The sequence below is a fragment of the Gracilinanus agilis genome, chromosome 5, assembly GCF_016433145.1.
Source record: "Gracilinanus agilis isolate LMUSP501 chromosome 5, AgileGrace, whole genome shotgun sequence".
NCBI lineage: Eukaryota > Metazoa > Chordata > Mammalia > Didelphimorphia > Didelphidae > Gracilinanus > Gracilinanus agilis.
The window spans coordinates 272536563-272560048 of NC_058134.1; the positions used below are offsets into that span (position 1 = coordinate 272536563).

General features: G+C 38.0%; 1 protein-coding gene across 1 annotated transcript in view; it reads left to right on the forward strand.

Annotated features, from left to right (window-relative positions):
• Nucleotides 1-23486, forward strand: part of WIF1 (WNT inhibitory factor 1) — a 123883-nt gene that overhangs the window by 95534 nt on the left and 4863 nt on the right. Inside the window, exons 5-7 of the mRNA XM_044678782.1 lie at nucleotides 4758-4853; nucleotides 6632-6727; nucleotides 14406-14501. Of these exons, the coding sequence (XP_044534717.1) occupies nucleotides 4758-4853; nucleotides 6632-6727; nucleotides 14406-14501 (288 nt within the window). The remainder of the gene's footprint in view (nucleotides 1-4757; nucleotides 4854-6631; nucleotides 6728-14405; nucleotides 14502-23486) is intronic.

Here is a 23486-nt window from a genome sequence, read left to right on the forward strand (position 1 = left end):
TAGAAATAATCAACAACTTTAGCAAAGTTGCAGGATACAAAATAAATGCACATAAATCATCAGCATTTCTATACATCTCCAACACATTAGAGCAGCAAGAAGTAGAAAGAAAAACACCATTTAAAATCACCCTAGACAATATAAAATACTTAGGAATCTATCTACCAAAACAAACACAGCAATTATATGAAAACAACTACAAAACACTTTCCAAACAAATAAAACTGGATCTAAACAATTGGAAAGCCATTGATTGCTCATGGGTAGGACGAGCCGACATAATAAAAATGACAATTCTACCCAAATTAATTTACTTATTTAGCGCCATACCTATCAAACTACCAAAAAACTTCTGTACTGAATTAGAAAAAACTATAACAAATTTCATTTGGAATAACAAAAGATCAAGAATATCAAGGGAAATAATGAAAAAAAAATGTGAAGGAAGGGGGCCTAGCAGTATCAGACATTAAACTATAAAGCAGCAGTCATCAAAACAATACGGTACTGGCTAAGAGATAGAAGGGAGGATCAGTGGAATAGTCTTGGGGTTAATGACATCAGCAAGACAGTGTATGATAAACCCAAAGAGCCCAACTTTTGGGACATGAATCCACTATTTGACAAAAACTGCTGGGAAATTTGGAAAACAATATGGGAGAGATTAGGTCTAGATCAACATCTCACACCTTACACCAAGATAAATTCAGAATGGGTGAACGACTTGAATATAAAGAGGGAAACTATAAACATGTTAAGTGAACACAGAATAGTTTACTTGTCAGATCTCTGGGAAAGGAAAGATTTTAAAACCAAGCAAGAGTTAGAGAAAATTACAAAATGTAAATTAAATGGTTTTGATTATATTAAACTAAAAAGTTTTTGTACAAACAAAAATAATGTAGTGAAAATCATAAGGGAAACAACAAATTGGGAAAAATCTTTATAACAAAAAACTCTGACAGGGGTCTAATTACTCAAATATACAAGGAGTTAAATCAATTGTATAAAAAAAATCAAGGCATTCCCCAATTGAAAAATCGGCAAGAGACATGAATAGGCAATTCTCAGGTAAAGAAATAAAAAGTATCAATAAGCACATGAGAAAGTGTTCTAAATCTCTAATAATTAGAGAAATGCAAATCAAAACAACTCTTAGGTATCACCTCACACCTAGCAGATTGGCTAAAATGAAAGAAGGGGAGAGTAATGAATGCTGGAGGGGATGTGGCAAAATTGGGACATTAGTGCATTGCTGGTGGAGTTGTGAAATGATCCAACCATTCTGGCTGGCAATTTGGAACTATGCTCAAAGGGCTATAAAAGAATGCCTGCCCTTTGATCCAGCCATACCATTGTTGGGTTTGTACCTGAAAGAGATCATAGATAAACAGACTTGTACAAAAATATTTATAGCTGCACTTTTTGTGGTGGCAAAGAACTGGAAAAGGAGGGTATGTCCTTCAATTGGGGAATGGCTGAACAAATTATGGTATATGCTGGTGATGGAATACTATTGTGATAAAAGGAATAATAAATTGGAAGAATTCCAGGTGAACTGGAAAGACCTCCTGGAATTGATGCAGAGCGAAAGGAGCAGAGCCAGAAGAACATTGTACACAGAGACTGATATACTGTGGTAAAATCGAATGAAATGGACTTCTGTACCAGCAGCAATACAATGACCCAGGACAATTTTGAGGGTAAAGAACACTACCCACATCCAGAGGAAGGACTGCAGGAGAGGCAACATATAAGAAAAACAACTGCTTGAATGCATGGGTGGTGGTGGACATGATTGAGGATGTGGACTCAAAACTACCACACCAATGCAACTACCAACAATTTGGAAATAGGTCTTGATCAAGGACACATGACAAAACCAGTGAAAACGTGCATCGGCCATGGGTGGGGGAAGTGCGAGGGGTGAAGGGGAAAGAAGGAGCATGAGTCATGTTAAAAATGAATATTAATAAATGTTTAAATTAAAAAAAAAGAAATACTAAGAAGTACTCAAATTATACTAGACTTGTATACTTTAGCCCAGTGATAGGCAAACTTTTTAAAGAGGGAGCCAAAGAAAAGAAAATGCTCATCTGTAAGTGTGTTTCTAAGGCAACTCTTTCGAAGTTTCGTTGTATTGTATCCTACTCATTGTATTTGTCAGATTAGGAATAATGTTGGGATAGAACACTTCAGGGGGCCCCATCTGGCCCGAGGACCATAGTTTGCCCATCACGGCAAATATACCTAGGACTAAAGTGATAACAATATCTAATATTTGTATAGCACTTAAAAATGCAAATTGTTTTACAAATATTATTTCAAATCATCCTCACCATAACCTAGGTGATAGATGCAATTCCATTTCATAATTTGAGGGAATTGAGGCAGACAGAAGTTAAGTGACTTGCTTAAGATCATCCAACTAAGTGTCTGAGACTGGATTTGAACTCAGATATTTCTGACTCTGGGTCCAGCTTTCCATCTACTCCACCACCTTTTTAAACCAAGAGACTTGGAATTTTTAATTATGTAAAAGTAAAATCACATTTAATCAAGGCAATTTTTAAAAAAATGAGTCATGCTTTCCATGGAGGAGGTCGGAGGGGAGGTGGAGATGATAGGCAAGAGTTTCTTTAAGGTGAGTTGAAACCAATGGGCTAAATCATTGACTATTTTAAGATACAACTCCCATATGTGTCTTCTTTTTTTAAAAATGAAAGCAAAGTGTAAATCCAAATCAACAAAGGCAAAACCAACAGACCAAATTCATTCCAACTAAGTGACTAAAGTCCAATAACTATGTAATATGGTGAGGATAAATGAAGTTAAATATCAATCAGGACATGACAAAAACTGTGTCATTGTCAGTCTATGTAAGCTCACAACATAAATAAGTTTATAGTATATATTGTTGAGTGCATTTTGACAGAAAATGTATAAATTCAATGTTAAAAATCTTTCAGTATGAGCCAAAAGGTACAATATCTTCCATATTTCTTAAGATCATTTATTTTTAAGTACAATATAACAGATTGATTTTTTAAAATGCCTTTAAAAAAATTCAAGTAACTTAGTATTGAATCCATATAATTGTTTGAAATTTTTAGTAATTAAATTTAAACTCAATTGTCAAATATTTTATGGACTGTGATTTTTAAAAAGTGAAATGAAATCCTAGTTTAAGGAAAAAGTCCACTAGAATGACTAAAACCAATACAAAGAGAATAAAGGTAGTTTAAATAGAAATAAACATGAAGTAAAAAGTCCAAATAATAAAAAAGTGATCTAGTTTATACATAATATACATATATATTTAAGCCATTACCTTCTGTCTTAGTATAATTTCTAACTGATAAATATCTAATTCTGTCTTAGAATTGATAATAGGTGTTGGTTTTGTGTAATCAGGATTTTGCTCTCTTTCCCAGCACATCAGTTACATATCTACAGAACATGCTAACATAGGGAAGATATAAGTTGTGGGTAGCTCCGCCTTCGCTCTCTTCTCCCAGAAATGCGGCTGTGGTGGTTGGGTGAGTGCCAGGCAGGAGAATTTGACTCATGTGGCTTTACTCAGGCTTTTACTTTTGTTCTTTTATTTCTTCTACTTCAAGTTATTATTAATAAATCTTACAAAATATAATACTTGGAATTATTGGATATTAATTCAAATTTTACAATTCCAAGGTGGAAGAGTGGTATGGGCTAGGCATTTGAGGCTAAGTGACTTGCCCAGGGTCATATAACTAGGAAACTGTCGACTTTTTATCTATGGAAACACAGCTCTCTCTCATTTTGTTTTCTCCAGATAGCAGCCAAACTCACCCAGAAATTCTCTTAATAATGTTTCTTCATAAGACAGGAGTCTCAGGAAAGAAGTTCTTTATGTCTGTGTCTCCACTAAAGTGGAAACAAACCACAGAATCACAAACTAACATCCTCTTCAGACTGACATGACAGAAAATAGTTAAACAGTAACTCTTCAAGATTCAATTCTCCGTTAAACCTCAGGAGAGTATCCAGAGTCTCTATGGGAGGGGCTATTGAAGCTGATGCTACATTTCTTCTCATAGCTCTTAGGGACTGGCTCATGTTTGTTAATGTTTAGCAAAGTGCCTGGCATATAATAGGTAGTTTAATAAATGCTTAATGATTGATTGATTATTGCATGGGATAGATAGAAGACTGACAAAGAGAACCATTTATTAATTCTTTCCATCTCATTTGGCTTCTTCTTCCTGGCTCTCAGGTAGACTGCTAGATGCTCCCCCAAAATGGCAGTTGTGTAATAAATAATATAAAAAGTTTTCTTTGAATAAAGGGGATGGTGAATGAGTATTTCTCTTAATATTTGTATAAGGAAATGAGTGGAATTTGAAGTTGAACTGTCATTCCAGACTCCAAATGTGAATTGGAAATATTTAACTATGTAATTCAATCCAGCAATTTTGTCGGGATCACTGTTTTGGGTGCTTCCCTTGTCCCATCTTTTCTTGTCATAAGTTCTTTGGGTGAAGTTTCATATATTGAAGGAGAAGCCTGTATGAGATGGAGAATGGGAGTGGGTGGGAAGGATGACAGTCCCAAGCAGAGATACCGAGAACCCAAGATTCATCATTGTTGAATGGATTATTGCTATTGATGCTAATGAGAAAATGATAGCGTTAGATTGTTTTCATGCTGGGTCTGATTCATCTAACTTCTTAATGTAGCCAGAGCCTTAATATTAGGATTATTTCTGTTTGCTCAAGCTGAATGCCCAGGAGGGTGCAGAAATGGAGGCTTTTGTAACGAAAGACGGATCTGCAAATGTACTGATGGATTCTATGGGCCACACTGTGAGAAAGGTAAGGAAGATCAGTATCTCAGTGTTTAGTTCCTGTCTTGATTCCCAGCCTGGCACCAGGGAGGCATTTAATAAAGCTTTGTGGATTGACTGACTTTATGCAACTTGCCCATGACACAATTGTATGGAAACAGAGACCCAGACATATTATAAACATATCTCCTCTTGCTTTAAGTCACTTTATCATAGGTGCTTCAGTGTGTATTAGTGAAATCTCAGAAAATTACAAAATGTCTATGAGGGAAAAAGAAATTATTTACTCAAGGAGCTATGTCTCCTGACTTCTTCAGTTACTTGAGTAGGAGAGAAACTGGAAAGCCCTAATATTCTCAGGTCCCACATTGCCATCATTAAAACACGTAACTGCTTCGTGATAAGCTTATGATATGTCTGGGACTTTATTCTATCCTGTGAAATGTTAAAAAGCCATTGAACCTCAAGTTAAATGTATTCAAGAAAGTTCTTTTCCAGTTATTCAAAATTAGCCCTAGGCACAAATATCTAGTCTGACCATAATATATCATCATAAAATGGTCATGAGTCTAAAAGCTGATAAAAAAAAACCATTGAATGTTTAATAAGAAGTCCCCTTGGAGGGGAGGGATGTTTGTTTAAATAACGACTCTTCTAAGAGCAACAACAACCCAAAGAGGCAACATGGTAGAGTGGATAGAAAATATATTTCAGGGGGCAGCTGGGTAGCTCAGTGGAGTGAGAGTCAGGCCTAGAGACAGGAGTCCTAGGTTCAAACCCGGCCTCAGCCACTTCCCAGCTGTGTGACCCTGGGCAAGTCACTTGACCCCCATTGCCCACCCTTACCAATCTGCCACCTATGAGACAATACACCGAAGTACAAGGGTTTAAAAAAAAGAGAAAGAGAAAGGAAAATATATTTCAGAATTAGATGTATTTTCAAGTCCTGCCTCTGACACTCAGGAAAGTCAACTTTCAATGCCCCAGAAAATGTTCTAAGACTTTCAGTTGCAAGGAAGGTTCCCATTTTTTTTTTGACAGAAGTAGCACCTTCATTAGGAATTCCAAAAAGCCAAGGAAATCACAAATGCAGTCCAAAAAAAGAAAAATAGAAGAAAAAAAACACAAACAGGAAAACAACTGATCATGACAAATGCTTAATTTTTTTTAAACCCTTACCTTCAATTTAGAATCAATACTAAGAATAAGTTTCAAGGCAGAAGAGCTATAATGGCTAGGCAAGTGGGATTAAGTGACTCGTTCAGGGTCAAACAGCTAAGAAATGTCTGCTGAGGTCAGATTTGGATCCAAGACCTTTTGTCTCTAGGCCAGGCTCTCTATCCACTGAACCACCTACCTGCCCCAAATGCTTAATTATTAAGAACTCATATGACAAAAGGAAATGATTGTTGGAAAATATTGTATTCTTTTTCTTGGTATTTTAATTTGGGAAGGATAGCTTGGATATTTACAGTAAAGATTACAGAAATAATGAAGGCAAAAGGTTATGGGTTCAATTTATGGGAACAAGAATTTATTAAGCTCCTACTTTGTGTCAGGTTCTCTGATAGAGCAGTTGTTCCCATGGAAAGGTCCTAGATTTCTCTTCTTTGAAACTGTTTGAGATAGTATCAATAACAAAATTTGTACCACAAAAACTCCACCTGATCACAACTTACTTGACATTTTGGAGAGTGAAACTTGTTGGGTCATAACAAATGAATAGGCTTATGCTACTAACAACAGCAAAATGGCCCTGCTCCATATTCATATCAGCCTTGAATCATGATTCTCTTTTCCCATTAGCACTCTGCACACCACGATGCATGAATGGCGGACTCTGTGTTACTCCTGGCTTGTGTATCTGCCCACCAGGATTCTATGGTGTAAACTGTGAAAAAGGTAATACCAATTATTGTTTTAGAAGAGTAGCAGAATACTTCATATTTATTTAATGAATGTAAAAATGATTCAGTATCTTTGAAAAATATCTTCTCATTGTTCCTCATAGTGAATGGCATTATCCTAGAAGATATTTATAACTTGGGCACATGGAGTGATTTTTCTCCTTAGGCTCATTCTGGGTTGGCTTTTTGTCCATATCAGTTTTACTAAATAAGGGTGTCCCTTAAAGCTCTGTTCTACCCTGATCCCTCTTCTCTTTTCTCTTTATCCTATCTCATTTATTGATCTCATCAGTTCCCAAGAGTTCAATTATACTAAATCTGCTTCTTAAACTTCCCATATGGGGATATCCAGCCCTGGGCCCTCTCTTGAATTTTTGTCCCATATTACCAACTGCTATTTTAGACATCTCAAATTGAGTAACTCATACACATCTCAAAATCAGCATGTCCAAAACAACTCATACTCCTTCTCTCCTCTCCCTACGTTCAACATGCCCTTCTTCTGAACTTTCCTACTATTGTTGAAAGTAATCTCTCCAGTAGCCCATGCTCACAATCTTTTTTAAAAATGGAAATGTAATTGTTTGTTAAATTAAAACATCAAGGTAACTCTCTCTTTCCTTCCCTCCCCTCACCCTTTAAAGAAGGCATAATTTGACAAAAAGATATATGTATATATAAAACTGTGTCTTGCTTATTTCCATTTATCAGTTCTTTATCTGAAGGTGGACATCCACAAATAATTCTTCAAATGATATTGCTGTTGCTTTATATAATGTTCTTTTGTTTCTATTCATTTCAGTTTTCATATTTTCATATAGGTCTTTCAATTTTTTTTAAATTAATCTGCTCATCATTTCTTACAGTACAGTGGTATTCCATCACAATCATGTGCCACAACTTGTTTAGCCATTCTCCAACTGATGAAGAAAATCAAATCACTAGCAGTCAAAATGAAAGGGGCAAATTTAGCACCAATGAAGATGAAATCAAAGTAATTATTAGGAGTTACTTTGCCCAGTGACATGCTCACCATCTTATGACATCCTTTTCCCCTTCATAACATCTCATATATATAAATATATATATACATTTCTCTCCATTCACATAGTTGCCACCCTGGCACAATTCCACATCATCTACACCTTGAGACTGAGCATTTCTTAAGTGGCAACCACTACCATTAATGTTCTTACAGTCGTGTAATAGAGGAGACACCTTTTCAATATTACTTTCTTCAGTGGCATTAAATCACAATTTAGGCCTCATTAATTCAAAGGTTAGGGTCACTTTCTTCCAAATCCACAAGACTAAAAGCCAGATACCTTGATAACTTATTTATAGAAATGTGATTTTATTGGTTTGTCTGAAGACAATCACCTGAATGTTTGGTGTGTGCATGAGTTTTTCCTTCTGTCTTTAAGTCATCAATGCTACTTAGGCATTGTTGAAGGAGTAGAAACCCAAGGCATTCCCTTTCTGTAATAACTTACCTCTTGGATTTTCCTACTATGTTTTTAGGTTACATTATACTGTTCTTTGGAAAATCTTGTGAAGTTCCACTTGGCCCCTGTAGAGAGACTGGGAACATTAAAAATGAAGTTCTTCATCTCCTTAAACAAAGGGGGCTTTTCTTATTCAAGGAAAAAAAGCAGATCCCGAAAAGTTGTTTTATTTTAGACTTGGCATGGAGTTAGTACCTTCTACATATTTGAAGCAATGTTAATAAATAGGTTTTTGAATCATCAGGAATAAATTTCACATTGGTTGCCTTTTCAGTGGATGGGGGAGGGAGGGAAAGAATGCAGAACTCAAAATTTAAAAAGAAAAGAATGCTAAATATAAATAAATAATAAATTGAAAAAATGTTAAGTGAATTCAGAGAAATGTGAGAAAGCATATAAACCCAATGCAAACTAAGGCAAGGAGGACAAGGAACACAATATACACAATTACTTCTGGCTGTTGTTCAGTTGTTTTGAGTTATGTTCAACTCTCTGTGACCCCATTTGAGGTTTTCTTGGCAGAGATATTGGAGTGGTTTGTCATTTCGTTTTCCAACTCATCTTACAGATGAGAAAACTGAAGCAACCAGGGTTAAGTGACTTACCTAGGATCACACAAAGTAAGTGTCTCAGGTCAGATTTGAATTCAGGAAGAGTCTTCCTGACTCTAAGACTGGCACTCTATTCACTGTGCCACCTAGCTGTACTTCCTTCCTGAATACATGACTACAACAATGTAAATAGAAAGAACTCTATAAAACTCCTGTAAAATTAAAATGATGAAGCTTGCCCCAAGAGAAGAAATATATGGTTATATCTCCCTACCTTCATTGTACAAGTAGTGTAGAATTGGTGTGGACCCATGGGTGCTGTGTTGGTAAATGTTTAACAACCAGTTCCCTGATTTTAAAAAAAAAGCTCCTTGATAAAAAAAAAAAACTATACACTTAAAAATTTGACCTGCATTGTCAACATTTTCTCCATCACTTTCTTAAGTCTACAATCAACAAAATAACAGAACAAAACCTGATTGTAGTGTTTTAAAATTTCCAATCTAAATTTTCCTCTTCTTAATTTCCACTCACTAGGTGACTCAGTGGATTGAGTGGATTTCAAATTTGACCTCAGACACTTCCTAGCCAGGTGACCCTGGGCAAGTCACTTACCCCCCCATTGCTTAGCCCTTACTGCTCTTCTGCTTTGGAACCAATATGCTGCATTGATTTTAAGGTGGAAAAGGCAAGGGTTTAAGACAGGCAGACAGACAGATATAGAGATAGAGTGGACTGGAGTGACAGAGACAGAGAGAGAGATATTAGAAAGAGCTTCCTGAAGAAGGTGGGGTTTTAGTTGGGACTTCTGTCTTGCCACTGGACTTGGAGAGTGAGGCTGATGATATTACACAACTCTGCCTCACTAAAATCCAATTCACTGGACTCATCATGATGTCACTGGTCTTCTTTCAAAAATGAAAGATGAACAACAGCAGGAAATTATGAAATGCAGTAGGCAGAGATGAGGAGGAAAAGCATGGGAGACAGACAGAGAAAATGCCCAGAGCAGAGAGATGGAGGGTCATTCTTCAAGAAGTATATTGGCCAGACCTAGAGATGGGAGGTCCTGGGTTTAAATCTGACCTCTGACACTTCCTAACAGTGACCCTGGACAAGTCACTTAACCCTCATTATTGCTTTTCTGCCTTAGAATCAATACACCATATTGATTCTAAGACAGAAGATTAAGGTTTCAAAAAATAAAAGTGGGATATTGATACAGGAGCAAACAGAAGGACCTCAAAACCAAATATACTAAGCTCATGACTACATGATGCAGGTCACCTTTGCTGCTCCACAGTTCCACTTCATGGCTGGCCCCTGAGTTCCCAGAGACTCAATTCTGCCACACAATGTAAAATAGGGCATCTCAGACTTAGAATTTCAGGCTCAGAGCTCACCACCTAGCAGGTGCAATGTTGTTGCCATGATTTAGTTTGAGCCCACAAAGAAGATCTTTCCACACTACTTCAAGAGTATGAGGGCCTTCCAAATGACTCATTTGATGTTTTTCTTTCTATTCTTTCCTTCTACAAACAACTCTCATTTAATCTGTGGGTAAATATCATGGATGAATAAAATCCACAAATAATCTGAAAACTCAATTTTAAATCTTTCTATGGAAGCCTCCAGAGCTAGTAAAAAGTGGCCAAATTGCCTGGTTTTAGAAGTTTGCATCTTTTCTTTCCATTTTCTCTCCCTCTGGCACTTTGAGCAACAAAGCTCCAAAGAATGGACAGGAAGTAATGGGAGAGGAAGATGAAGCATCCCTTGGAGAATCCCTTGCCGGGGTGAGCAGTGAAAGCCAGCACATTACCACATCATCACATCCAGCTTCCATGTCATGCTAGTTGATGGATGTCTCCATTCATTTCCACATGAAAAATCTCAGTGTTCTTTCCTATGTTTCTTTTCCTTCTATCTGCCCTGGTGGTGTGCTTATAAAAGTTTTACAACTAGCTCTCTGAAAATACACAACCCACTTAAAAAAACCTCAAAACGTTCATCTTAGTATCAGTTCTAAGACTGAAAAGTGGTAAGGGCTAGGCAATTGGGGTTATGTGACTTGTCCAGGGTCACACATCTAGGAAGTGACTGAGGCTAAATTTGAACCCAGGACCTTCCACCATCTCTACGCTTGACTCTCATTGCATTAAGGAGGCAAATAAGTGTCACGGGAAATCTAAGGGACAAAGTTGTTATTGATGGAGGAATTAGGGAGGGTTTCCTCAAGAATGTAGCATTTGATCTGGGCTTTTAAGGATGGATAGAATTTAACAGGCACAGAAAATATAGACAAGGTATACAAAGTCTAGGGAATAGAGTAAGCAAAGTGACAGGAGAAGGAAAACACAGGGCTTATTTGGGTACAGAGTACAACAGTTTGGCTGATACTGTGTGGAGTGTGAGATAAGGTTGGAAAAATAAGATGGTGCCATATTGTGGAGGCTTTGAGTACCAGATATAGAGACTAGAGTTTTACTTATTTGATCTCTTTGAGACATTAATCCAAAATGCTTCTTCTCTCCTACCTCCTTCTTCCTCCTCCTCTTTTTTTCCTCCTCCCCCATTCTCCTCCCCAGTCTTATTTCTCCTTCTCTGCCATTTCCAAGTATTTTCATCATGTTTTGTCTCTCCTTAAAAACCATTCCTATATTCAAGATATCCTCTTCATCAAGTCCTAACTCATGACACTATGTCTCCTGACTAATTCAAACAACCTACTTCCCCCTGCTATATCTTTCATGTCCTTCTGCTCTCCCATATGCCTCTTTTAACCCAGTCAAATTAACTTCAACTTAGTAAGCCTTCAATTTCCCACTCCTGTCTCCATCTTTTCCCACACATCATAACTTGTCATTTAAGAAATCTGCTAAGATCCCATGACTTCTGGTAAAACTTTGAATAATAATAAAAAATAAAATTATATCCTTTTATTTCTCCTCATACCAAGACTAATTTTTACTAAATATTAGCTTTTACTTGCAGGAATTTTGATTCCACCCCCACCAAAAAAACCCCATAGGAATGTAGCTTTAGAGGTAGTATGGGGCACTGTGGTAAGTAGAGTAATTTAGACATTCTTATTCATACCTACCCTCCTATTAGCTCATTGCCTAGATAGTTTTCCCAAGTATAAACATTCTTTCTCTGCTCTAGGAAGTTGTATAAAAGGGATCTAAAATTCAAGGGAGGAAGTGTTTGTTTTGGTTTTAGCTCTGAGCCCCCAAGTCATAGAGGGCATTCTGGCAAAATATCCTGATCTCTGTTTTCCCTGAGGATATTTCTCCTTAATTATTGCCTTCCAACCATATTCCCAATAAGTATGCCCAGACTCACAAATGCCCAGAGTTCACACAGTTTATAAAAACAAAATAAACATTTAAAACAAAGAAAGATAAACAAATTGTCCTCATATCTGAAGGGGAAAGATTTCAGGGGTAGAAAGGAAATACAGAATTATTACTTCGAGGTCCATAGTTGTGGAGGATTCCAATGACACAGCATCTATCCCAGTATCCCTTGACCCAGTTGTCTCAAGCAGCCTCCATTCTCCCAGGCTTAGCCCCTTGCTACCTCTTCCCATATGTTTGCACTCCCAATTCCATGTATCCTTTCAGCCCCATTCAGCTCCATGCATTGCTCCACAATACTCATTAGCAGATCTCTTCTCCTGAGTTTCCTAAAACTATCTTCATCCCAAGTTGTTCCATTGTCTTATTTTTTTTATTATTATTTTTAAAACCCTTAACTTCTGTGTATTCCTTGGTAGAAGAGTGGTAAGGGTGGGTAATGGGGGTCAAGTGACTTGCCCAGGGTCACACAGCTGGGAAGTGTCTGAGGCCGGATTTGAACCTAGGACCTCCCATCTCTAGGCCTGACTCTCACTCCACTGAGCTACCCAGCTGCCCCTCTCCATTGTCTTTTTTTTTTAAACCCTTGTACTTCGGTATATTGTCTCATAGGTGGAAGAGTGGTAAGGGTGGGCAATGAGGGTCAAGTGACTTGCCCAGGGTCACACAGCTGGGAAGTGTCTGAGGCCGGGTTTGAACCTAGGACCTCCTGTCTCTAGGCCTGACTCTCACTCCACTGAGCTACCCAGCTGCCCCTCTCCATTGTCTTTAAAAGGTTGCTTGGGGTCATGGCTAGACGTTCTTTGGCCAATGATATTGCTCTCTTCTTAATTCACTCAAGAGACTTGTACACACTTCATAAATGGATCCCTGAGGCATTGCCACATTTTTACAGTTAGTTTAACACCTAGTTATTAGCTTTTAACTTTCTATGATTCGGTCCTGGGTTTTCAGAGATCAATCACTTAGCCTAGGATCATAGATTCAAAGCCACAAGACACCTTAGAACCCATTTAATCCAATCCCCAAATTTTCCAGCTGATGAAATAAGGTTCAAAGAAATTAATTGACTTACCTAAGCTCATACAGGCAGTAACTAGTAGAGGTGGCATTTAAACCCAGATCCTCTGAATCCAAATCTCCACACCATCCAATTCTCTCATTTTATAAATGAGTAACTGAAGCCAAGAGAGATACAGTCACTTATATATACAGATACATACACACATATGTAGTAGTACCAGAATTTGAACCTGGGTTCAAATGACTCCAACTGCTTCACTCTGTAGACTGTATCATGTGTTCCATTTCAGAGATGGCCTAGAGTGGTTGACATGCTGGGATCACATCAGTAGTTAGGATGCCATCCACAATTTGAGCTCGTCTTCAGATTCCATATCCTTTGTTCCTGTACCCTGACCAACAAATATTTGGTTGGTCACTCCTAATCACCAAATTAGAGAAATGGTTTTTTAATGTGGCCAGTTTTCAGTGATATGATCACTAATATTAGTGTTGATTGAAAAAGAAAATATTTCCATCTGAAAATAGTGAGCAAGTGTTAGCTGTAAAGAAAAACATCTCAAGAATGAACAATACCTTAAAAATTATATTTTTCCTAAAGTTAAGGCAGAGATGTCAAACTAGAGGGCCACAAAAAGGCAGCTGAAACAGATGAAAATGTAATTAGGAAATATTGGATGGATTTTTTAAAAATATAGTAGAACCTATAGATAATGTTAATTTGTGACTTTCTAAGTAATAGTTAGAATGTTAGGCCTGGAATCAGGAAGATTCATCTTCCTGAGTTCAAATTTGACCTCTGACGATAGTTATATGATTCCTGGGCAAGTCAATTTACTGTTCTTGCATTAGTTTCTTCATCTATAAAATGAGCTGGAGAAGGAAATGGCAAATCACTCTAGTATCTTTGCCAAGAAAACCTAAGGGGGGTCACAAAGAGTTGACACAAAATTCCTTACCTTTTTACCTATTTGTTTTATTCCTTCTTTTATCCAGATCTGATCAGAATAAGGTATTAGTATTATCATCCCTCTCTCTCCTCCTTCCCTCTTGCATAGAGAGCAGGGGAGGGAGGGAGATACCTGGAAATTTTAATGTAACAAACAAACAAAAAATAATTATTTTTTGAAAGTCTACACAATAGAACAAAAGTCCATTTGTGGTTCATAGAGTTTGGTTTCTAGAAGCTACTAGTTTAAGCTCACTCTCTAATACAGAACTCTCTTGTTCTCTTTCAGCCAACTGTTCAACAACTTGCTTTAATGGAGGAACTTGCTTTTACTTAGGAAAGTGTGTTTGCCCACCAGGACTGGAGGGAGACCAGTGTGAGATAAGTGAGTACTTGACTTCCTGTGTTCCATTATTTTATACAACCATAGAATTTCCCAATTGGAAGGAATTGGGGAGATGACTTTATATTTAAATTAAAAAATTTTTTTTTATATTTCTTGTCTGCTGTGTACAAAGCGCCACTCTAGCATCCCAAATTAGCCTGGCCTCATAGCAGCATGGAGATGACCCTGGTTCTTGAATATATGTCAAAGAACCGAAATTCTGGTCATTCCTGCCAAGAGGAAATGCCATCATTTATAAGCCTGTGGTGATAGATAGTATGTGTCTCATCAAGAATCAGAGGTCATCATCAGGAGATTTCCCCTCTGGTGGTGGATGTTTTAGGCTCTAATGATCCACAAAGACTTCCTATTAAGGTATACAGAGGTTATAATCTGTGCCGATGAAACATGTAGCCATGAGATGAAATTATGAGGACACGAAGAATTGAATTAAGTATGACAAGGCACTATGCTAGGTGCTGGGGCTACAACAGTGAAATAAGACAGACATGACCTCCAAGAGCTTAGAGTCACTGACCATTACCCTGAAGCACTGAGCCTTCCATTCAGGGATTTGTGCTGCAACCCTGAGGAGATCTAAGTGGGTCAGAATTTAGAAGCAATGAGAAAGGAGTGAGGATGTCAGTCTTTGAAGCTGCTTCAAGTGCCTGGTCACTGTTATGCTATAAATGACCTGAGGGGTCACTGCCTAAGGAGGCCACTGGAGACCAGTAGTCGAAGGGTCAAAGTGGGCAAGTAATGAGCAGTAATGGGCAAAAAGGATGGTGTGTTTGTTTTGGAGACAAGTATACAACTGACTTTCACACAGATGGTGGTCCATCTTTCCCAATAGCTAATTGACTAAACACTTAACCCTTAGGTACATTCCATGGTCCTATTGGAGTCCCTACTTTAGTATCCCCACTTTGGAGACCCCTGTCCTCTATGGCATTGAAGATCTTGAACACCCTGGGTCCAGTTCCCTCACATTCTTTATATTCCTATAAAACTGGACTTCTTTCTGCCCCTGCAGCCTCTAACACTGCCCACTCTACTGCTGGTGAGGTTCACATTGTTGCATCCTCTTCTGAGTCATTTGTTGGTGTTGGTGTTCAGTCATTTTAAGAATGGCTCCCTTCTCTTTCACCTTGCACTCATCCTCATGGTTAATTAATTGCTTAAGGCCATTGAGGGATACAATTTGTCCCCCATTCCCTCAGTTAATATGGATCAGATCCTGGACTTGGGCTAATGCCTTACTGAATTTTTATATATTTGTTGAATGGAATTCTTATGCCCCTTTAAAAAAATTAGCCTGTATTTTCTAGATGGGCAAGTAATGCATTTATTGACCTTTATGTTCTAAGTGAAACAAGCCTATTCTTGGTAGAGTGTTGTCCAGATCCCCCTTCCCCATTCTCTTACCAAGTGCCCCTTGTCAACAGTGGGCATTTCATAGAAAATGGACTGTGGCCACTAAACCCATCTCTTGTGGATGGCTAGAACCCTTGACCCTGGCAGCCATGTTATCACTGAGCTCTCATTGGAATATCAGCTGTAGACAAATTAAATCAGTTGCTAAAACATCCCATATTCTTTGAATGTTTGTTAGATATTTACTTAAATGCTGAGAGAACATTTTATATAACTTAGGTGAAGGACCCTCCCCCTGATCCCAGTGTAGGAAGAACCATAACATCTTATTCCTCTCTAGCTAATCTTTTTCGACAGAAGTGTCTATCCCAGGTTACTGGACTGATGCTTATATTATTATATTAAATCAATATTATTTCATATTCACTGAGCATCCAGAATTACAACTAGAGCCTACTGAGCAGAGAGAGCTGGTTGACTCGCCTCCTCCTGCTGTTCCTTTGTCCGGCTAGGAAGCTGCCTTTCTCTCCTCCTTTTCTGGGAATGTGTTCATGGAAACTTGCAGGTCCTTATTTGTCCCAGCTGTGTAACAGCTATTGCAAACACCACTGGGACTTGATACAGTCACAGTTTCAGGGACTCCAGAAAGTTCAAAGCCTGAAAACACTGACTTCCTTTTTTTTTTTTTTTTTTTTTTTTTTTTTTTTTTTTAACTTTCAACCCTTAATTTATTTGTTTTGTACTTGCAGAGACTAGGTGAAATGATTTGAAAGAAACCATTTTTCCCCCTTTAACAGCGTTAATGTGTTATCCCAGTGGTTCACAAAGGGCATGGATCTTTGTCAGGATATGGTTTATATTATTAATTACTCTTCTTTGATGAAGCTTGCCCTATTAGTTCCACTCAACTCTCATCACTTCTCTGTCCCTTTTAGAACTCACACATAGAGTTGGCAGTTGGTTCTAGATTTCTTTCTCGTGTCTATTTGTTCTATCTCCCATTTCAGTATTTTTAAAAATCTTACCCTTTTTGCATTTTAATATTTTTATTTTTTATCAATTACATGCAATATTGTTTTTCCACACAAGTTTTCCTAAGTTATATGATTGATCTTCTCTCTCTCCCTCCCTCCCTCCCTTTACTTCCCCCTCCCGGTACTTGCAGGTGATTGGATCTGATAAACCCTTGCCTTTTGTCTTAGTATCAGTTCTGAGATAGAAAAATGGCAAGGGCTAAGCAATCAGGGTTAAGTGACTTGCCCAGGATCACACAGCTAGGAAGTGTCTGAGGCCAGATTTGAACCCAGATTCTCCCCAACGCAAGTCCTGGTGCTCTATCCACTGTGCTACCTAGCTGCTCCTCATTTCAATATCTAACTTTTTGTAAATAGGGATTGAGTTTTCTCTTTCTTCAAATGTCCTTACATGGACATTTTGCATGATATTGCTAACTGATCACCTCTAAGACCTTCTAGAGAAATTCCTGTTCCTACTATTGAGAGCACATTCCAAGATAAATTAGGGCCCCTTGTTGTAGCAATTGGGGGGGGAAGACTGTGTTTGGGGAGTTTAAAATGAGAAGGAGACTTCATCAGTTTCTTCTCCCCATTTTAATTCATTCATTTGGCTTCAAGTTCTTCTCTCAATGAGTAATTATGTGCTAACTTAGCATTAACACCAAAGAAGGAAAAAGGAAGGTCGCACATAAGGCTTCTGTGTCCAAAAGAGATTTATTAAGAAATATTATTTACAGCTGGCTAGATATGGGAGTTGGCTATTACAGGCCTTTATATCTGTATCCATGACATGTCCCCAATTTGGGTGATAGTGTGGCATCCCCAGAGATGGCTTCCTAGCTTTTCCTTTTTGATAGGAAAAATCTCATCTCTGACATGTCATACATGATCTTTTTGGGGGGTTCCTGAATAGTTTTTGATGCGAAGCAAATCTGCTACATTTACTTCCATATGAATACTCTGGGATCCCAGGAATTAGTTGAGGAAAATGAGAAGATGAGACTGGAAATTTTCCTAATTTATTTAATGTTAGTCGACCAGGGAGGTATTGGAGAGTCTTATCTATGATACTAGGTATTGTGATGCCATTTGGTTCCAGATGCAGAGTTACCTATGAAATTTTTATTGGGAAATTCTTGGCTGGTTCTAGAAATGGAAGCAAAAGGCAGCAAGAAACAATTAACTCTTACTAGACACCAGCCAATGAGCATGAATCTTTCCAGGGAGTTTTGACACTAATTGCCTAGCAAGTGTCAAGAGAATAGCTTTGTGTTCTCTCAAAATAAGCCTTTGGAGGGAGAAGAGAATTTTCCTTCAGGATTCTGCATTTGAAATGCTCATTCATATTCCACAGGGGAAGGAGGAAACTTTCACAAGAATTCTAATGTTAAAGAAAAAAACCCTCCGAGTACTAGTATATAACATCTATGTGTATTATGTTCTCTACAGAAGGAGAAGGGAGCAAACATTTATTAATCACCTCCTATATGGGGGCAGCTGGATGGCACAGTAGATGGAGGACCAGACCTAAGTGTCAGGAGGACCTGGGTTCAACTCAGACTTCAGATACTTCCTAATTGTTTGACCCTGGGAAAGTCATTTAACCCTGTTTGCCTAGCCCTTGCCCTTCTGTTTTAGAGTTGTTACTAGGACAGAAAGTAAGATTTTTAAAAATCACCTACTATGTGTTAGCCACTGTGCCAACATTTGCCAATTAAGAAAGTGAGAAAATAGCAGAAGTGCCAAAATTCCTCTCTATTAACTATTCATTAATTTTAAAATAATTTTTTTCCTAAGGAATAACTTTTTTATCCATACAGCATGTTCTTTTAGGGGAATCAGGTTGATAAATGATTTTCTTAATTATAATACTCTATTTTTGGAAGGCATTTCCCAGGTATATGCAATCCTTTTGTGGACTGGAAAATTCTTTCACAGAGTTGAAGTCAGTATTAAATATACTTTGAGCATAGGCGCAAATTTTCCCCATGAAGCCAAGATGGAAAGCTCTCCTTGAACCCTTTTTTCTAACCTAACTGAAGTTTTGCCTAACTGAAAGGATCTGAAATTCTTTTACTTATATTTTTCCTGTTTAATATACATATACACACATATGCTTGTGTTTTTATGGTTTGTGTGTGTGTGCGTTTGTTTGTGTGTGTATATGTGTGTGGGTGTGTGTTTGAGATGGGATGTCCCTATCTTGCCCTAACTGAAAGTGAACCACTACCACGACTTAGAGGTCCCACTATTGGCTGTCATGGGAGTTTTGATTTCCTCTGTTTCTGACCTGAGCCTATGTGTCCCTCCTTAGGTACAGCCTGCCATCCCTACTACCTACTTTCTTCTACCCCTTCCCTGTTCCTGAAGGCTCACCAGTTGGTGCCAGACTTACCACAAATTGGTTTTTCCAATGTACTATCAAACCTTAGAGTTCAAGTGTTCTACCATCTTCTGCTTACCAAATATTACAGATAATAGGCACATGTCACCATGCCTGGCACCACCCTGGGCAATAATCAAAATTCTTGCTGTTGGAATATTGTTCCTATCCATGCTCTTTAAGAAGAGCAATGGATTCATTGAACTTGCCCCAGCAAAATCATTGCAAAAGAATTCTTGTGACCCCAATGGACTTTATGCTCCTTCTCCTGACCAGGGGCACATCCCCTGTTGGCAATTTGACACTTCATGGAATGTGAGGGAGAGGGAAATGGAACTCTTAGAATACTCAGGCTGATCACTGATTATCATCCATGTCTTACTTGTAATCAATAATGGGGTACAAAATAGATGACTTTGCCACTACAGATGAATAACTCCAGTTTTATGTGATAGGAGGATGAAGTATTTATTGGGAAGCAAGTAGAAATTCTCACCTAGCTATTCATAGGATTGGGGGCAAGAAAGGACTTCAGAGGACCTCTAGACTAGACTTCTGATCTTATAGAAGAAAAAAAAGAGAGAGTAAATGATTTGCTAACATAGGCCATAAGAGCCTGTGTATTTTGACTCCAGAATTATACTTCTTTACATTGCTTTTCTGAAAATCATATATTTTTTCATAATGAAAAGAATGGTCATGGGGTAGGTTTTTTTGTTTGTGTTTTGCTGAAGACTGGGAAGAGGGGGAACATATAAGATTACCTTGTCCAGATAGGATTTGAGTGTAAAGCCCTTGTTTTAGGGAGTTATCTAATACACCACCAAGGCTACTAGTTCTTTGGATACAGGTTGGAAGGCATCAATTAGAAATACATGGAAAATGATTCTCAATTTTATTCAAAGCTAGCAAATTCCCCCTTTCAGACTTAATGGTTGAATGAAGAAGGTTTGTAGGATATTTAATTGAAAATCCTCTTTACAAAATTTCTCAGGTTCATTAAGGGCAAAAGGTACAATGGCCTTAGTCACCTTCAGAGTGAAGTAGGCCCCTGATGTCAGTTTGAGCTTCTTGTTGAGCTCTAGCATTCTGATTAGTTATTGAATGGATCCACTTGTTTGAATAGTGAGGGGAGGAAGGCGTTCATCATCTTTGATGCTGCAATGTATTTCCCTTCTCAGCCAAACATACAGGTCCTTAGGACAAAAAGTTTATGGTGAATCTACCTTTCCAAGGCATTTACTAAACAGGAAGCATAGAATAAGGGATGGAGAATAAAAGCATTTAAAGGAAGGAAGTTGTTTGGAATGACACTTTCAATCTTTCTCTGAGGCTATATCAGAGGCTTTTGTAATGAATATTAAAATAAAAGAATCAAGGGAAAGAAAGAATAACACATTCAGAGCTTTCCTATGTGGGCCATTGTGCTCTTTGGCTCAAGAGGAGGATACCCAAAACATAAAAACTTTTCCAATTTGGAAGGGAGCTCATTGGCCACACAGCAGCTCTGAAGAGCTTTGCACAGGCTTAAACGGATTTCATTTTCACTTAAAGAGTCTAACACTAAATGTCCAAACAAGAGAGTGGACATCAGACTCTCTACAGATCCCAGGCTAAGAACACTGCTTAATAAAAGAAGCTAACACTGTTTCAGCAGCCTAAAAATAGCAGAGAAGTATCGCCATCCTGCAGGAGAAAGAAGGGAAGCAGGCCCACCCTACTGTGGGCTTCACTGTTCCCCAAAGAGACCAAAGACATTCACACTGTGGTCCAGAGTTTTGAGTTGCTCAGGCACCTGTTTTCCCACTCATGTGCCTCACTATTGAGTTTCTGTAAGTTTGTGCCTGTTATCCCCCATGATCACAGCATCTACTGAGTGTGACCCAGGTTTATGGTTGTGTTGCTATGTTTTGCTTACTATGGCTTTACCTTCTTTTAGGAAGTAGTTTGGTGGTTCGATGGATATAACATTGGGCCTGAAATTAAAAAGACTTGGCTTCAAAGTCAGCTGTAGACACTTAAATCTGTCCATCTCAGTTTCTTCATCTGTAGATAATAATAGCACCTACCTCCCAGGATTGTTATGCAGATCAAATGAGACTCTATTTATAAAGCCTTTTGTAAACCTTAGACACTATGTAAACATTAAGTAGTAACTGTAGTAGTAATAAATGTTTTATGATTCAGAGTTAACAATCTGGGCTGATTTGTTTAAATGAGAATTCTTAAATATAAAGCCTTTTCTAAACCTTAACCACCATGTAAACATTAGCTAGTAGTAGTAGCAGCAGTGGTAGTGGTAGTAATAGTAGTAATAAATGTTTCTTGATTAAGAGTTTACCATCTTGGTTGATTTCCTTAAATGAGAAGCACATCAATGAAGGATCAGGGACTACAGTTGTGAGTAGTAAATCTGTAGCTTTTCCACACAACCTGGTTACTTTTTTTGATCCTGAGAGTAACCTGCAAGTAGGAGATCTGGTGGAGAAAAAGAAAGAAAGAAAGAAAGAAAGAAAGAAAGAAAGAAAGAAAGAAAGAAAGAAAGAAAGAAAGAAAGAAAGAAAGAAAGAAAGAGAGAAAGAAAGAGAGAAAGAAAGAGAGAAAGAAAGAGAGAAAAGAAGGAAAAGAAAGAAAGAAAGAGAAAGAGAGAGAAAAAGAAAGAAAGAAAGAAAGAAAGGGAGAAAAGAAGGAAAAGAAAGAAAGAAATGTCAAAAGTATAAAAAGTGAAGACATGATTAAATAGCAGTGTGTATGAAAAGGGTCTGGGGCTCTTAGTGGACAACAAGTTCAATATGAATTAGCAGGGGGATATAGGCACCTAAAAAGTGAATGCAATTTTGCATTACACTAAGAGAGATACAGCTTTTAGGAATAAGGAGGTGACTATACTAAGTCTTGGTCAGACTACATCTGGAGTATTGTGTTAAGTTCTGGGTGCCACAGTTGAGAAAGAACATTTTTAAATAAGAGAGCAAGTAGGATGGAGACCAACCTAAAATCTATACCAACAGAGAGAACAGTGGATGTTTAATCTGGAGAAGAGAAAGCTCAAGGGAGACATAAGAGCTGACTTCAAGGACTGGACTTATTGGTAGAAATGGGGATTCGTCTTGTTCTGTTTGATCCTAAGAGGATCTAGGAGCAATGACTGGAAATTGCCAAGAAACACATTTAAATGTGATGTCAAAAACTTTTCCCTTAATGATAAGAGAGCTCCAAAAGGGAAATGGACTGCCTCAAGAGGTTGGGGGTAGCGGGGGGGCAGGACAGCTGGGTGGCTCAGTGGATTGAGAGTCAGGCCTAGAGATAGGAGGTCCTGGGTTCAAATGTGACCTCAGACACTTCCCAGCTATGTGACCCTGGGCAAGTCACTTAGCCCCCATTACCTAGCCCTGACCACTCTTATGCTTTGGAACCAATGCATGTATTGATTCTAAGATGGAATGTAAGGGTTTAAAAAAAAAGAAAAAGAAGTGGTGGGTTCTCTGTCCCTTGATTTCAAGTAAAGGCTGGAAAACTATTTGTTATTATAAAAGAGAAAGGATTCTTTTTCAAATAAGGATTGGACTGTATGGCCATTAAAGTCCCTTCCAACCCTGAACTTCTTTGATTCAGATTGCAAAACTTTGATAGACATAAATTTCATTTTTTTCCGCCCTAAACCCTTACTTTGTCTTAAACAACTCTAAGACAGAAGAGCAAGGGCGAGGCAAATGGGATTAAGTGATTTACCCAGGGTTATGCAACATAAATATCTTTTGTAGAATAAAAGGTATTCTTTTTTTTTTTTTAACCCTTACCTTCTGTCTTAGAATCAATACTATGTATTCATTCTAAGGCAGAAGAGTAGTAAGGGCTAGGCAATGGGGGTTAAGTGACTTGCCCAGGGTCACACAGCTAGGAAGTGTCTGAGACCAGATTTGAACCTAGGACCTCCTGTCTCTGGCTCTCAATCCACTGAGCCACCCAGCTGCTACCAATAAAAGGTATTCTTAACTATACTCACAGGAAAAGGAAATAACTGGTATGCCCCCAAAAAAAATTCAAAGTAAAGATTGGAAATCAGGGTGGTGGATATAGTCAGAGGATCCTGAATTCAAATCCTGGTTATGTTGTTTACTATCTGTGTGATTTTGGACAACTTATTCGACCTCTTTGGACTTCAACTTCCTCATATGAAAATATGATGAAATCAGAGATGTCTTCTAGGTC